General features: G+C 45.2%; 1 protein-coding gene across 3 annotated transcripts in view; it reads left to right on the plus strand.

Moving 5' to 3' along the window:
* LOC132339030 (Ig heavy chain Mem5-like) overlaps window positions 1–13,511 on the plus strand; it is a 28,362-nt gene that overhangs the window by 2,496 nt on the left and 12,355 nt on the right. Inside the window, exons 3-8 of one of the 3 annotated variants that reach the window (XM_059869074.1) lie at window positions 4,311–4,318; window positions 4,450–4,508; window positions 7,172–7,447; window positions 8,084–8,191; window positions 8,474–8,590; window positions 8,674–9,305. The exons of 1 other annotated variant lie outside the window; for it this stretch is intronic. In XM_059869074.1, the coding sequence (XP_059725057.1) occupies window positions 4,311–4,318; window positions 4,450–4,508; window positions 7,172–7,447; window positions 8,084–8,191; window positions 8,474–8,589 (567 nt within the window). In that variant the 3' untranslated portion in view covers window position 8,590; window positions 8,674–9,305. Of the gene's footprint in view, window positions 1–4,310; window positions 4,319–4,449; window positions 4,509–7,171; window positions 7,448–8,083; window positions 8,192–8,473; window positions 8,591–8,673; window positions 9,306–13,286; window positions 13,482–13,511 lie in introns of those variants that run through there. One more of the 3 variants, XR_009489591.1, reaches the window with a different exon arrangement.

Genomic DNA, 13,511 nt, shown 5'->3' on the forward strand with positions numbered 1-13,511 from the left:
CTTGCTCTCTGCAGCAGTCACTGGGCAGGTGACCTTGGAGCAGCTCCCCAGGGAAGTAACATTGCAAAAGGGACATGAAGTCACTTTCAACTGCAGCATGAAGGATGGTGATATGAGCAGCTACTACATGCACTGGTACCGTCAGGGCCAACAGGGCTCTTTGGAATGGATTTACACAGAGGGTGATAAATATGGAGAAGGTTTCCGAGATCACTTTAAGGGAACAGTAGAGAGCTCCCAGAACAGCTTCACACTGCAGATCCTGGCAGCACAGCAAGGAGATGCAGCAACGTATTACTGTGGAGCAGGCTCACCATGGAGCAGCTCTGCAGCAGACTGAACCATAAACCAGCAGAAGGGCAAGACAGATCTCTCAGCATTTCTTTCTGGCAGCTGCTCCCCAGAGCTCTTGTCAGGCAATGGCAGGTGCAGGAAACGTCCCTCTGGCTGGGTGCCACTAAAAGGCACTGCAGGGAGGGTTGCTGGAAGGGCTGGTGCCAGTGATGGTGCAGGAGGATCAGTCCTGGGAACTGCAGAGGCTGCAGTTTGGGGAAGTGCAGGTTTGGTGCACGTTGCCTGGGCTCCTGTCCAGCACGGTCTCATTTCTCCTCAGTGCCTTGGCTGCAGAGCCATGGGATGATGAAGATGTGTTGCTGGAGCTTCCGGAGGACTGGAACTTACCGGCAACAAAATAGAGAAAAATTCCACTAGAGAAAGAAGCCGAAAAATCCTGTCTTCCACCAACTGTTAAAGTTGAAAATATCCCTGAATATTGCAGGATTAGGAAAATGCTCAACAGTTGCAGGCTACCACTTTTTGTATGATTAAGATAATAATCAAAAAAAAAGCCAACTTCAGTCAACTATAACAACAGGAAATAGAGTCAATTAAACCACCATCAGCTGAAGCAAAATAAAAAATATAATAATTAACTAAAATAACCATAAAAATTCCTGAACAATTCTTAAACATGGACGGACTTTTCCCCTGGCATGCAAACAGGCTTTGAGGAGAGTAATGCTTGAAGGTCTAGAAGGCTTAGAAAAATAGAATGAAAATAACTTGAAAATTTATAAGCTTGAGAGATGATTCCCAGAAAACCTTTCAAGCATTGAACCCTAACTTTATTGTTGTGCGTTAAAAGACAAACTGGAAACCGGATCCTTTCTGTGAGGTACTTCCAACAACAATATTCCTTTTCAAAGTGTGAGAGCAATATTCGCGTTAGATGAACAATAACTGTCCACTCTGCCAAAAAAGAGCAAGGATGAAAATGTTATTTCTAGTGTAGAGAATCCTCTGGAACAGTGTTAGATGTTCAGAAGTAGAGCAGTGTAGAGGGACAGGAAAACAAATCAGCACTACAAAGACATGAAAGAGGAGACATCACCTGGCACTGCAAACACCCCAGATGTTTGTGTAGAACTGTCTAGCACAGTGTGGACTACGTACCACAGTGACTGAAAACAACTGAAACATCACAGACAAACTGTCTCCCTCCCTTCTCTTGAAGGAGGAAAACACAGTGACCCTACTTCATCTATTTTCCTTAGACAGCTGTGTGTACATACACAAATTTGATTTACCAGAATTACTGAAACAGCAGAACACCCCACCTAATTTCCCAAGACCAATTTCTTCCCCATTCAACCTGAGATCTTGGCTCTTGCAAACAGGTCATTTTAGACATTTGATCATCATGGCCAGTTGAACAAATTGGCAGGAACCTTCTGTATTTACCAGTTATGAGTTTATTCAGAAGCCCTTTGTTCATCCTTTTGGACATCTGACACAAAGCTTGTCTTACTGCTTTGTCAAGAGGAACCATTCCTGAGGTTCAAAGAGGTGATCTCTGAACATGAGCAGCTCTCCTAGACCCCTCCTCTGTCCAGGACCATAACCCATGGGATTCCTCCCAGAAGATCCCAGATTCTGCTCTCCTGAAGCCCAGGGCTCCTGTCCTGTTTTTGCATTGCTCTCCTCTCCCAGGATGCTGAGCTCAAAGAGTGCATGGTCACTGCAGCCAAGGCCACCCCAACCACCTCACATCCAGCACCAATTCTTCCTCAGTGGCACACAGAGGTCCAGCTCAGCAGCCATTTGTGTTAGTAAGTTAGCATCAGTACATGCCAGAAAACTCCTGACTGTGTGTGCCCAGCTGTGCTGTCCTGCCATCAGACACCTGACACACTTCTGGCACCTCATGAGCACCGGAGCCCAGGGGTGTCTTATTTGTCTCACAAAAGCCTCACCTGTTTCTTCCCATTCCTCTCATGTTTTCTACCCATATTTTTGTCTTGGAAAGGGCTTAAATTCCCTGTCCATTCATATTTTTGTGTTTGTTTTGTGTTCAGAAGGGTCATTGCCTCCCCTGGCTTAGGAAATAGCACGATGTGTGAGGGGCAGCAGGGATGCCCTGAGAGTTGGAGTTGGGGACCAGGGGCTGCTGCTTCCTTCCAGAGGGGCTGCTCAACTCAGGAGCCACATGGCAAGGGCGTCTGACTGGAGGCACTGTTGCCCTGTGCTTTTTACCTGTGTTTCTTTCTTTCTTTTCCTTTGGCACTGTGAGTAGGGATTGCCAGCTTGATTCCCTGCCCCTTTGTGGCTTGCAAGCCCAGAGCCGGTGTGTGCTCCACCAGGAGCCGGGAGGCAGGAGCACACTGGGCCATGCCCTGTGCTGATCCCAGGATCAGCCGTGGGCAGTGAGCTGTCCAAAGGAGCAATCCCCCACCCTGCCCGGCTCTTTTCTGCCACTGTTTCAGGGATTTTTGTGACACTATAACTTGACACCAGTTGTCTGCCCAATTACCCATGGCTTCTGCCATGGCATCAGAACTTCTCCTACGATTTAATACCCACTGTGAGTGTTCACACCTCTGCCGTTGCAGCCTGCTGCTCCAAGGTTCCTTCTAGAGCTGGTTTTGCTATTCAGGGGGACACCAGGACGAGCTGCTCCTGTGGGACTGCAAAGGGAGCCCCTTCTCCATCTCTCCTGCCTGCCCACCCACCAGTACCCACATGCAGAGAGGCGGCCGAGCTCGCACCACAGCGCCCCCTGCTGGTGCGGAGGAATTGTCGCACCGGCCCTGCCCGGCTGGGAGCCAGCTGCGCCCCTGCTGGCTGTGCCCGGAACTGCAGCAAAGGGGAAAGCACCTGCGGCCAAGAGTGGCCAGGACTGGGTGTGAGGCTCTGATTGGTGCTGCTGTTATTGTGGTTTGTTTGTTATATATTCACATATAGCGAAAGAACAGTTATTCCTTTTCCCACATCTTTGCTTGAAAGCCCTGTAATTTCAAAATATAATAATTTGGAGAGATGGGGGTCATCATCTCCGTTCCAAGAGAGGTACCTGCCTTCCTTGGCTAGCACCTGTCTTTCATACTAGGACAGCCACCACCACCTGTGTGAGGCAGCACAGGCAGCAGATGGAGAAGCCATAGACTCACTCAAGAATACATGTATTTCCATGACCTTACTAACCTGGGGGAATCCCTGAGCAACAGCCAGGCAGAGGCAAGGAGAGACCCTGGTATCTAAACTGGGTCCATGCTAGAGGAACCCTGGATTCAGTTCACCCTGGGCTGTCAAGGGTAATTCCCCACTGGAAGGTCACTTCAGCAATTTACCATCCTCCTGTGTCTTCTGCTTTTAATCCGTTCCTCCAAACACCCTGCTACATCCCAGAACTTCATTCACACTACCACTAGTACCTACAAGAAGAGAAGTAGGGAGATTAGAGTGCATTCTAAAAAATGCTCTGAAATAACACCAGAGGTACTGATTATTTTTCTGCTTTCTATCCACCTTAACTCCCTCAGACTTTTCAGAGGTGTCACGTAATCCCCAAGTTCTCATTTATAACTCTGCCTCTCTGATATTAATTGAGAATTTTTCTTTGAAAGCCATATGGTGTTTCCTCATGTGGTGCGTTGGGTCTTAAACCACTGATGATGTCATGTGACTGCCTGTATAATCCAAAATTCTGTGTAGTGGAACAGAGACGGTTTTTGTTATGAAATATATCACTGTGAGGAGCTGGGATCCCACAATGATATAAACAGCATAGGGACCTGTACAAAAACAAAAAGAGGGAAAGAAGGTGAGAAATTTTGGAAAAGAAAGGAGATGGGTGACTCTAATGATTAAGAAGAGAAGAACAACATTCTTCTATATTTCCTTTTTTCCTGGATACATAAAAGGGCTCATGAAGGTTCTAAAAGGTGGAAGAAAGGGAGAAGTTGAAAATTCTATACTCAACCAAGCTATTTGAAATCACTGAACAATTCAATTAACCTTTTTTCCCTTTCCAGTTTTGGAAGTAAATCTACCTCTGGATTCTACCATGTACTTGCACCCATGGATAATAAGGACTAATGGCTTTTCATCACCTTTTTTTACAACACTTTTGAACACCATGAGGAAGAAGTGAGTTATTGAAATAAGTCTTAGCAGTGTGTGGACAGCTAAGCTTATATTTGGACCAGGAACGACTCTCACAGTTCTACCAAGTAAGTGACATTTCTTTATTCCTAAAACCTCATATAAAATTAATGTGGGGGAGAACAAGGGAATCGAATGGTTTGTGTTCACTGAAAGGATTTTCAGCTGCAATAATCCCTTGAATACAATCACTCTCCAGCCAGGCTTCCAAGCCAAACCCTCAGCTTGGATCTGCTCAGGAAGGTTTCCCAGGAACAACTGGGCTGACTCTGCACAGCACCATTATTCCATGATCCCCAAACACCAGCAGGGCACTGCTTAGCATGTGATAACTTATTCCCACTTTGGGCAGCAGTCTGGCCCAAATTTACTGTCCAGTGTCCAATTCTCCAATGGGCTTTCACTGACTGACTTGGGGCAGGAATGCAGAGCTCAGTGAGGAGCCCCCAGCATGAGGAGTTTTGAGACAGATCTGTAACTTCTGTTTGGAGAAGTTCTGGTTTGACACTGGCAGCACACTGCCAGTGTGCCCAGGTAAGGAATTCCACTGCCCTGGGGACAGAGCAGGAAGGAGGTGAAATGGCCTTGGGCTGAAATTCTCCCAAGTGCCTCATATCCAGGAGCTCCTGGAATGAAAGACAATTGACTGCAAAGTTGTGTGGGTTCTGGAAAGAGCAATGTGGGGAGTAGGGATTATAACAAACCTTAGTTATTCCTATGTTTTTTTGGAATTCCATGATGAACAAAAAATGTGCTTTCCACCCCAAGCTTTCCTAGGGAAATGTGAGTGTTGGTGTGGCTGAGGGGTTTTTAATGTTGAACTGTGTTATCCTAAAGTATCAGGTGCATTCCTCATGAATTGTTGATTTGCTTTCAGAGGTCTGCATATCTTTATAGTGTGGCGAGAATATCCCATGTTACTTTACATCCCTAAAATCTCCTGCTCTCCTTCCAGAAGGGCCTGGGACTGCCTTGGGTGCTGTCTAATATCCCTCCATGTCTGTAGGATATGCTGCATGGGAATAAATGTGTGTTTAGGAACAATCTCAGTGCACATCCAGTTCCAAAAGAATAAGGAATGTAAATTTACCATTGTGGAGGAAGGCCTCTTCTTTCCATGCTCTTCAACGGTTTTCTTTTTCTTCCTCATGGCAGGATATTTTCAGAGGTGACCAGAGACTCTGGAATTATATTTGATAGAAAAAGCCATCAACCCTAAAGTATCAATGTCCCTTTTGAGTCTGCTGAAATATTTAATATGTGCAAGACAAAGTTTCCAGGATGTGAGCAAGCTCCTTCTTCAGGTTCAGAGTTCCGTTGAGAGCTACAACTTAAAATATGCATTTCAAGGTGTTTACAGCACAAATACTTTGCTGTCCCATCTTTTGACAATTCCCCACATCAAAAGGACATAAAATAGCAACGATTAATGTCACTGTGTGATACTCCAGGCATATTCTGTTGGATTATTCCAGATTAAACATTGATGTAAAATGCTAAGGCCCATTATTTTCTGGAATATAGGACATCTCCTGTGACTTTATAAGATGAAAATAAAGATGAAGAACAACATTTTGTCCAATTAAATTTGAACATAAACATAAAAGGTGAATCCCTCCCAGAAGCAAGCAGTGGTAGGAATTCATGGCTGTACTGTCATGTAATACAAATTAGTGGGACTCGGGTGAACCTTCTGGGGTCAGATCAAACAAATCTTCTGCTCTCTGAACTACAGTTGCACTGTGTACATTATTGCTTGTTGAAGATCCTGCCCATGGAGGTATTGCAGAGAAGCAGCCTGTTTGTGTTCTGGCTGTTTGGAAAGCCTGGAGAGGAGACCACATGAAAAGCCTTTCAAGGTCTTCTCAGAGAACACAGAATGCACAGGACTGACAGGCCCTGGCCAAGCCTGGTACAAGAGCTGGGAAGGAAGTGTTGGATTTCTGGTGGGTGTCTGGTGGCTGTAGGTGTGGACAAGTGTGTAGTTCTGCCTGTTGGATCAGGAGAGCTGACCCATGAAGTTGTGGCAGAGCACAGTTTGGCTTTCACCTCAGTTCCTCAGCAGTGGCATGGGGCTGATGGGGAAAGGGTGTAAAATCAGAGCTCCTTGATCAAACTTCCATCTGTACCCTGGGATGAACAAAATGTTAGAGCTCAGGGATCTCTTGACCCACCTGCAAGGCAGACACCACACAAAATGAAAAGCCTCATGCACCTCTCTTTACCCAAGAGACCCCTCAGGATGCTCCTGTCAAAGCAGACCCGTCAGTCTTTGTGGATGTGTCTGACAGCCTTTCATAAGCTGAGCCCTTTCTGGCAAGGAAGGCTGCTGGAGGATTCCTTTTCAGTTCCATGGTTTTAGTCTAATTCAAATTGCTAATCTGAGTTAAATCCTGACATTGGTTTTTGAGATCACCCTTGATTCTCCAGATATAACCTGACCTAGCAGCACATATTTTCTCTAATAAACAAATCATGGTACCAAAATAACTTTTTGGCAGCTAAATTCTTTTGATACCAATAGTTTTCATGTCAGACAGCTGGTGGCACGTTTAAGCAATCTTCTTTTGTTACTTGTACCTCTAATGCCAACGAATAATGACATAAAAGACAGTAAATGAGAATGTTACAAGTTCATCACAGATGGAGTACATGTAAATTTTGGGTCACTCAGCACCCGGGCAAGCCTGCAGTAAAATCAATCCTGTCCAAATCTTGCTTTTCTTTGCAGACATTTCAAAAACTTCTGACCCTCAAGTCATTGTGATGAAATCAAAGAAACTGGAAGGAGGTGGCAGCTCTGGGAACGCAGCTTGTTTGGCAAGGAACTCCCCTACAAAGAACATCAGCTTGGAGATGCCCTCTCAGGAGGTGGTCTATGAGCAGAGCACATCCATTTTGACGTCAGAGGGCTTGTACAGTGCAATTAAAGTGGTCAGGGTGACAGAAGACACAGAGGTGACCTGCACGGCCCAGTTCGACAACCGCACGATAACAGCACAGCCAGGTACAGTTTGGTGGCACAGCTGTCACCTGTTTCTGGAGACAGTGGCCTGTGGGGGGCTTGGTGTTCTCCTTCTGGACAGCACTGCCCTGGGCAGCCAGCAGAAATAAGAATGACATTTGGTGTTTCAGCAGGGAGAGCTGAAAGATGTTTCAATGCATCTAAAAGAAATGGTTTTTCAACTGTTTAATTACTTTGAGATACTTTTCTGGGGAGAAGAGGAAGGATATAATCTATTTCATTCAAATGTGAATTTCCTTATGATTTAATACTTTAGCCTGTATCAGCACACCTCCTGCAGCATAGGCTGGAACAGCCCTTCCAACACCAACACAAAATTAAAGGTGGGGTATGTTGTGAGGGTTTTTTAATTAAATGAAGTGCTTTATTTCGTGGGTTTACTCTCTTAGTCCTGAAGGTCATTCAAATAGTAAAACAAAGCATGCAGGACTTCTTCCGTCTCCTGCATCTTCATGGAGAAATTGTCTCTTCAAATTCATGTCACAATTAATCCTGACCAGCTGAGGCCCACTCTGAACTTTCCTTTGATTTTCTATGAGAAATGTCATCTAAACATTTTTTTTATCCTCTATAAAATGTGGATATAGTTAAAAATTCCTTTTTTTTATTGTGCTACAGAAGAAGAGGCTGAAGAACCAGTAACAGGGTTTGGGGAACCAAACAGAACCAGAACAGAGTCAGGGGCCAGTGACAGGGTTTGCAACAGCACAGAGCCCCCAGCACCAGGTGAGTTAACCAAACAGGGTGTGAAGTTACATTGCTCTCTGGGGATAAAGGCATGGAAATGTATTTTCTCCAGGGCAGAGGACTCAGAACACAACACATTCAGCACACACAAGCTGCTGCTCCAAGGTTGCTCCCCTGTTGTTGCCATGTTCTCTCTCGGCTGTTCCTTTGCTGCTCTTCCTTTCCCTGAAAATGTCACCTGTGGATTTTCTACTTCCTGCCAAGATCACAACATGAAAACCTAGACCATGATCTCTCCCCTCTTTTCTGGTCACTGAGCAGATGCTGGAGGGCAGAGAGTGAACATGCTGTCCATGGCTGTGTTGGGTTTGAGAGTCCTGCTGGCAAAGAGCATAGCCTTCAATGCCCTCATGAGCATCAAGTTGTTTCTTTTCTGAGGTAAGGGAGCTCACAGCTCTCAAACACTGGTTCCTAGGCTCAATGTAATTAAATGTACTTTAAACCTCCTTTTGCTCTTCCAGACATGTGGAATGAACCTGAAGAAGAGCAGGAAAGAACGTGAACCAGCAGCCCAAGGGGGTGGAACAAGCAGGGCCAGAGCTGCTGACAGAGACCACCCAGGACACAAGGCAGCACCTTCCCCTGAAGACATGCAACACTGTTCACTCCTGCCTGGCCAGCTGATTTACACTGAAGAGTTTTAAGGGCTTTTGCTGTTTCCTCTTCTCTGAACACTGAGGAGAGTGGATTTATCCTCATCCTCCTGCTAAGTAGATCCCCCCACTCTCCTGGCATTTGCACACAGTGTCCAACCTGCTTCAATAGCTTTGAAAACTCCAGTGCTCACTGCAGATAGATGGCCTTTGAAAAGCACCTTTCCCAGGCATGTTGTGTTACTGCCTGTGGAACTGGAGTAGCGCTGCTGAGGCAATTCCAGCCCAGGAGCTGCCATTCATAGATTTGCGTTTTAGATAGTTTCAATATCCAAAAGTGTGTACTGGAGAAAAGAAGAGCTCTGTAGAATCTGGAATGATTTAATTAACCAGATATTGTTCATTTCTTGATTAAGTCTTCATTTTTTCTGCCAAATGGATTGCACGTCCATTTTAGATTCCTGTAGTGGTGACAAAAATAAAGTTGTGCTAGGCCAAAATGCTGTGGGTTTTCTGTGTTTTTTCTTGTTAAGCTGGGATAGAATTGCTGAAATCCAACTATCCTAAAAGCCTACTGGGATCAGGAATAAAGCTTTAATAATGTGGATTTCCTATTGGCTGAATTTGTCTTTTGCAGACTTTGTACAGGGAAGGGTCTCTCTGGCACATTCAGGAGCTTCAGTGAGGAGAGTCCTGGCTGAAGGCACGAGGGAGGAAAATGCTCCTGTCAGCAGAGAAGAAACCCCTGCTGTTGTTTTGCACTCAGGGATAGGAGGAAGGGGCCGCGAGAAAATAATTTGGGGAGGTTTGATGGAGTGATAGTTTCCATAGCAACTTGGTTCTTCCCTAACAGAGCCCAGCCCACACCTTCCCCAGCTCATCCCCTTTCAGAGAACCTCTGCACAGGGCACAGCAAGGGTTGGTGCATTGAGCTTGCTCAGCTCAGACCCTCAGGCCCTGAAGACACCAGGGAAGAGCCTCAGCCCTTGCAGAAGCTTTTTGAAATTTGCATGGCAAATGCAAATCCAGTGAAATGCTCATTTAGTGCACTCTACCTCTGGAATATCAATCAGGGGGAGCTGTTCGCCAATATTTCTATCCTGATTTTCCAATGACACCCAGAACCTTTTTCTTAAGCACTCCACACCTTTTCCCAATCTCTTTGGCAGATTTCTATTTTGAGAATACTCCCTCAGACAAAACCAGTGGAATCAGATGGACAGGAGGGAAAGGTCATTAAAATGCCCTTTGTTAAAAGAAGCATATTTGCATGTGGAATTATCCCAACATCTGAAAAAACAATATTGTCCTGATTCCAAAATATTGGGCGATAATTATAAGGAGAACTCTTTGGTACAATACATTTTTTTAGTGCTACTTTTCTTCTCCTAGAGAATAATTTGTTTCCATATTTGATTGTGCTCACAGCGTTTGCAAATCTCCAGGGGTTCAGCCACTGTCACTGGAGGCATTCAAAAGCACCTGGACATCGTCCTTGGCAAACAGCTTCAGACAGTCCTGCTAGAGCAGGGACACCCAGCCACCTCCAGAGGTTCCTTCCAGCCTCAATCCTTCTGCATGTATGAGATACCTTTCTCATACTGGGGACAATGAGAACAAGTTCAAAATTTCTTTATATACCTTTAGTCAGGGGTTTTGTTCACCTTTGCCCAGGGGGAAAGGAACTGAAGTTTCTTTTCAAAGGACTGTTGCAGCACTCCAGGCCTGATGAGCTTCACCTCCCAGCAGAGTGGGAGCAGCACAGAAGATACACAAAAGATAATGACCATTAATGAACATCAACTCCAAACATCAACCCGGCATGGTCAGAGACACCTGGTCTGGAAAAAGGTCAATGAGAGAACCAAGAATGAGAACCAAAATAACATCGAAGGTGAAGGGATCAATAGGAATTCAAATACTACAAACTGTGGAACTTGGGAGCAATGAGTATTGATCCAATGGATTTCCCTGGGTTTTGACTGTAGAAGTACAAGAAAACTTGTACTGGAAGGATTTTCTCTGCACAACCCATGCAATGTGTGGATGACATTATTTCTGTTACACACCTAGTCCAGAATAAAGTAATGCCTTGATTCTCTAACACTAAAAAATGCTGCGGGAGATTTTTTGTTTTTCCCACGGTTTCGGTGACTAGACCAGCCAAAATGTGAACTTCAGTAAAACTTTAAAATATTTTGAGGAAAATTTTCTCCTCTAGCATGTTATTTTTCCTGCCCCTTAGTGGTCACACAAAGAGTGTGATATCTGACAACTGCCCTGGTGAGCAAGTCAAAATGGTGAGAGCTCTCTCCAGTGGCAGAGAACATTAACAGCATCCTGAAAAAATAAAGCTCTCTCCAAGAGGTTACATGGGAAAACATCATGGAGAACTCCATGACAATGGGCAATACTAAATACCTTTTTGTACCACTGAATCTTTCTGCTGTCTTATACAGAATTAAAAGTACAATCTACTAATCACCTTACCCTATCTGCTGGGTATAATCTAACTTGTCTGTTTTGTGTCCCAAAATACCAAAACATTTCTGGTAATGTTAGATCTATTGATGTAAACTGAACTTCTTTCTCTGGTCTCTCCTGCTACCTTCTGGCCAAAGTGTTTATTGTTCTCACAACATTTTCAAATTCATGAAATCCAGCAAAGAGCTCAAACAGGAGATAAACAGCAAAAAACAACCAACCAAAGAAACCACCCAAACACCACAAGAAGTGTTGTGCCTGGTCATGCCACAAATAAAACTTCTTTGCTCTTCTTTTTGCATTCTGCCCGTGCCAGCAGGAAAAGTTAGAAACTCTTGCAAAGTGATACAGAGGCTTTGGAAAGACCAGGACTGGGAAGCTGAAAGAGCTGAAAAACAAAGGTGAGATTCAAAGAAGCTTCATTTGAACTTCAAATTAAAGCTGGGTTAGAGCTGAAAGTTATTTGTAACAGAAGAAATGGAGTAAAATACGTCAAGCACTTGCAGCACTTCTTTCAAAATTCCTTAGGAACCTCAGTCTTAAATACTGCAGCAGTCTGACAACTCTGCTTCCTGCTGGTGTTCTGTAGAAATCAGGCTAAATATCTTAGTAAGTCCCCATTCCTGATTTGTGATCAGAATGGTGGTTTCTGTCAGATTTTGCCTTGGATTCACAGGTGAGAAACTGTGGTTTTGCTGAATTCTCTGATAAGCATTTCTCTTTTCCAAACATCAGGAAATACTGAAGGAGGGGGGAATGCTGGTAATGAAAAGTGGCATGTAGAAAATGACAGGAGGAAACCCAAGGCTCACCCAAGTGAGCACCACAATGTGTAGGTTAATTCAGCTACAGACTTGTTTTTATCTGGATCTTATTCAGGATGCAGTGAGTGATGTGGGCCCTGATTGGGTGCAGGAAGGAGAACTATGTGTGATTGCATTCAGCACATCATCTTTATTGCATTTCTGAAAATCTCCTATGAGCAATTCATCCACTTAAAGGTGTGTGGAAGAACTCAGGATATGCCAGGAAGAGCTGAAATGGGCATATCCATCACAGAAAGTCGTTAGCAGGATGATTAATTACCTGACCGTAAGGCAATTCCTCTTTTTCTTTTGCCTTATATTTAAGACAGCAGAAATGGTTTGAACTAAAGTTTTGGGAACCTGATCTTCCCCTGCAAAAATATTCATGAATGGGGAGAGCAGAGCTCCTGGCAATGTCTGTCTTTCCAAAGCACAGCTTTGAAAATAAATGACAAGTGTAGGATTTCTCTAGGGAGGGCCTTAGTCGATTTCAGGCTTTTGCCAAAGCCTCCCACAGCCAGGGCACTTCCTCTTTTGTGACCTGTACTGAAACATTACCTGCAAGGAGACAGAGTAGAAACACCCCAGACTTCATTATGTGGGCACCTCTAACAGCACTGTGCACACACAGTTTTATTTTGATGACAAATAGAGTCTCTGGCCATGGAGTTCCACTGCCTGGGAGCACTACTAGATCATCCTTGGGATATTATCTTTCTCTAACACTTGACAGGAGCCACCTCCAGAGGCTGAGAGTTTCTGTCCTCTTCCCAATCCCCTTCTCAGTGCCCACAGCCCTGCACAATATCATCTTGGGGAGCACCTTTGGGAACATACACAGGGTTAGGTCCCACAGCCACAGGAACAGCCCCAGCAGCCTTGGCACCAGTGGCTCCATACCTGATACAACTAATGCTGAGATCAGATTGGTCTCCAGCCCACTCTGGGCAGATCTGTTCTCATCTCAGCCCTTCATGCCCCACACTGGATGTCAAATTAATTGTTGTGGTTTAGGAATGGAATTTCCCAATTTAGTGCTCCCACTGAGCCCCTCCAAAGCAAGCCCGAGGCTCTTTCACAGGATCACAAAAACTGTGACTATGGAGAAGGCTTAACAGAAAGATGGGGACCACCCAGGGTGAGAGACAGCCAGGAGGGCACCAGGAGCTTCAAGTTCTGCTCCTGGTGCCCCACCTCTCCCCCTCAGTGTTGTCACAGGCAGAGGGAGGGACCAGCAGGGACTGGGCCTGAGAGCAGTGACAGAGGCCCAGGCAGGGCAGGTGTGGGCAGAGCTGTTGTGCAGGCACAGAGGAGCTGGAGAGAGGCCACTGAGAGCGGGCCTGGCCATGTGGAGTGCCCTGTGCGTGGGCTTCTTGCCCATTGTAGGTAAGTGAAGGCAAGGGCTGATGGCCCCAG

The sequence above is a fragment of the Haemorhous mexicanus genome, chromosome 28, assembly GCF_027477595.1.
Source record: "Haemorhous mexicanus isolate bHaeMex1 chromosome 28, bHaeMex1.pri, whole genome shotgun sequence".
NCBI classification, from domain to species: Eukaryota; Metazoa; Chordata; class Aves; order Passeriformes; family Fringillidae; genus Haemorhous; species Haemorhous mexicanus.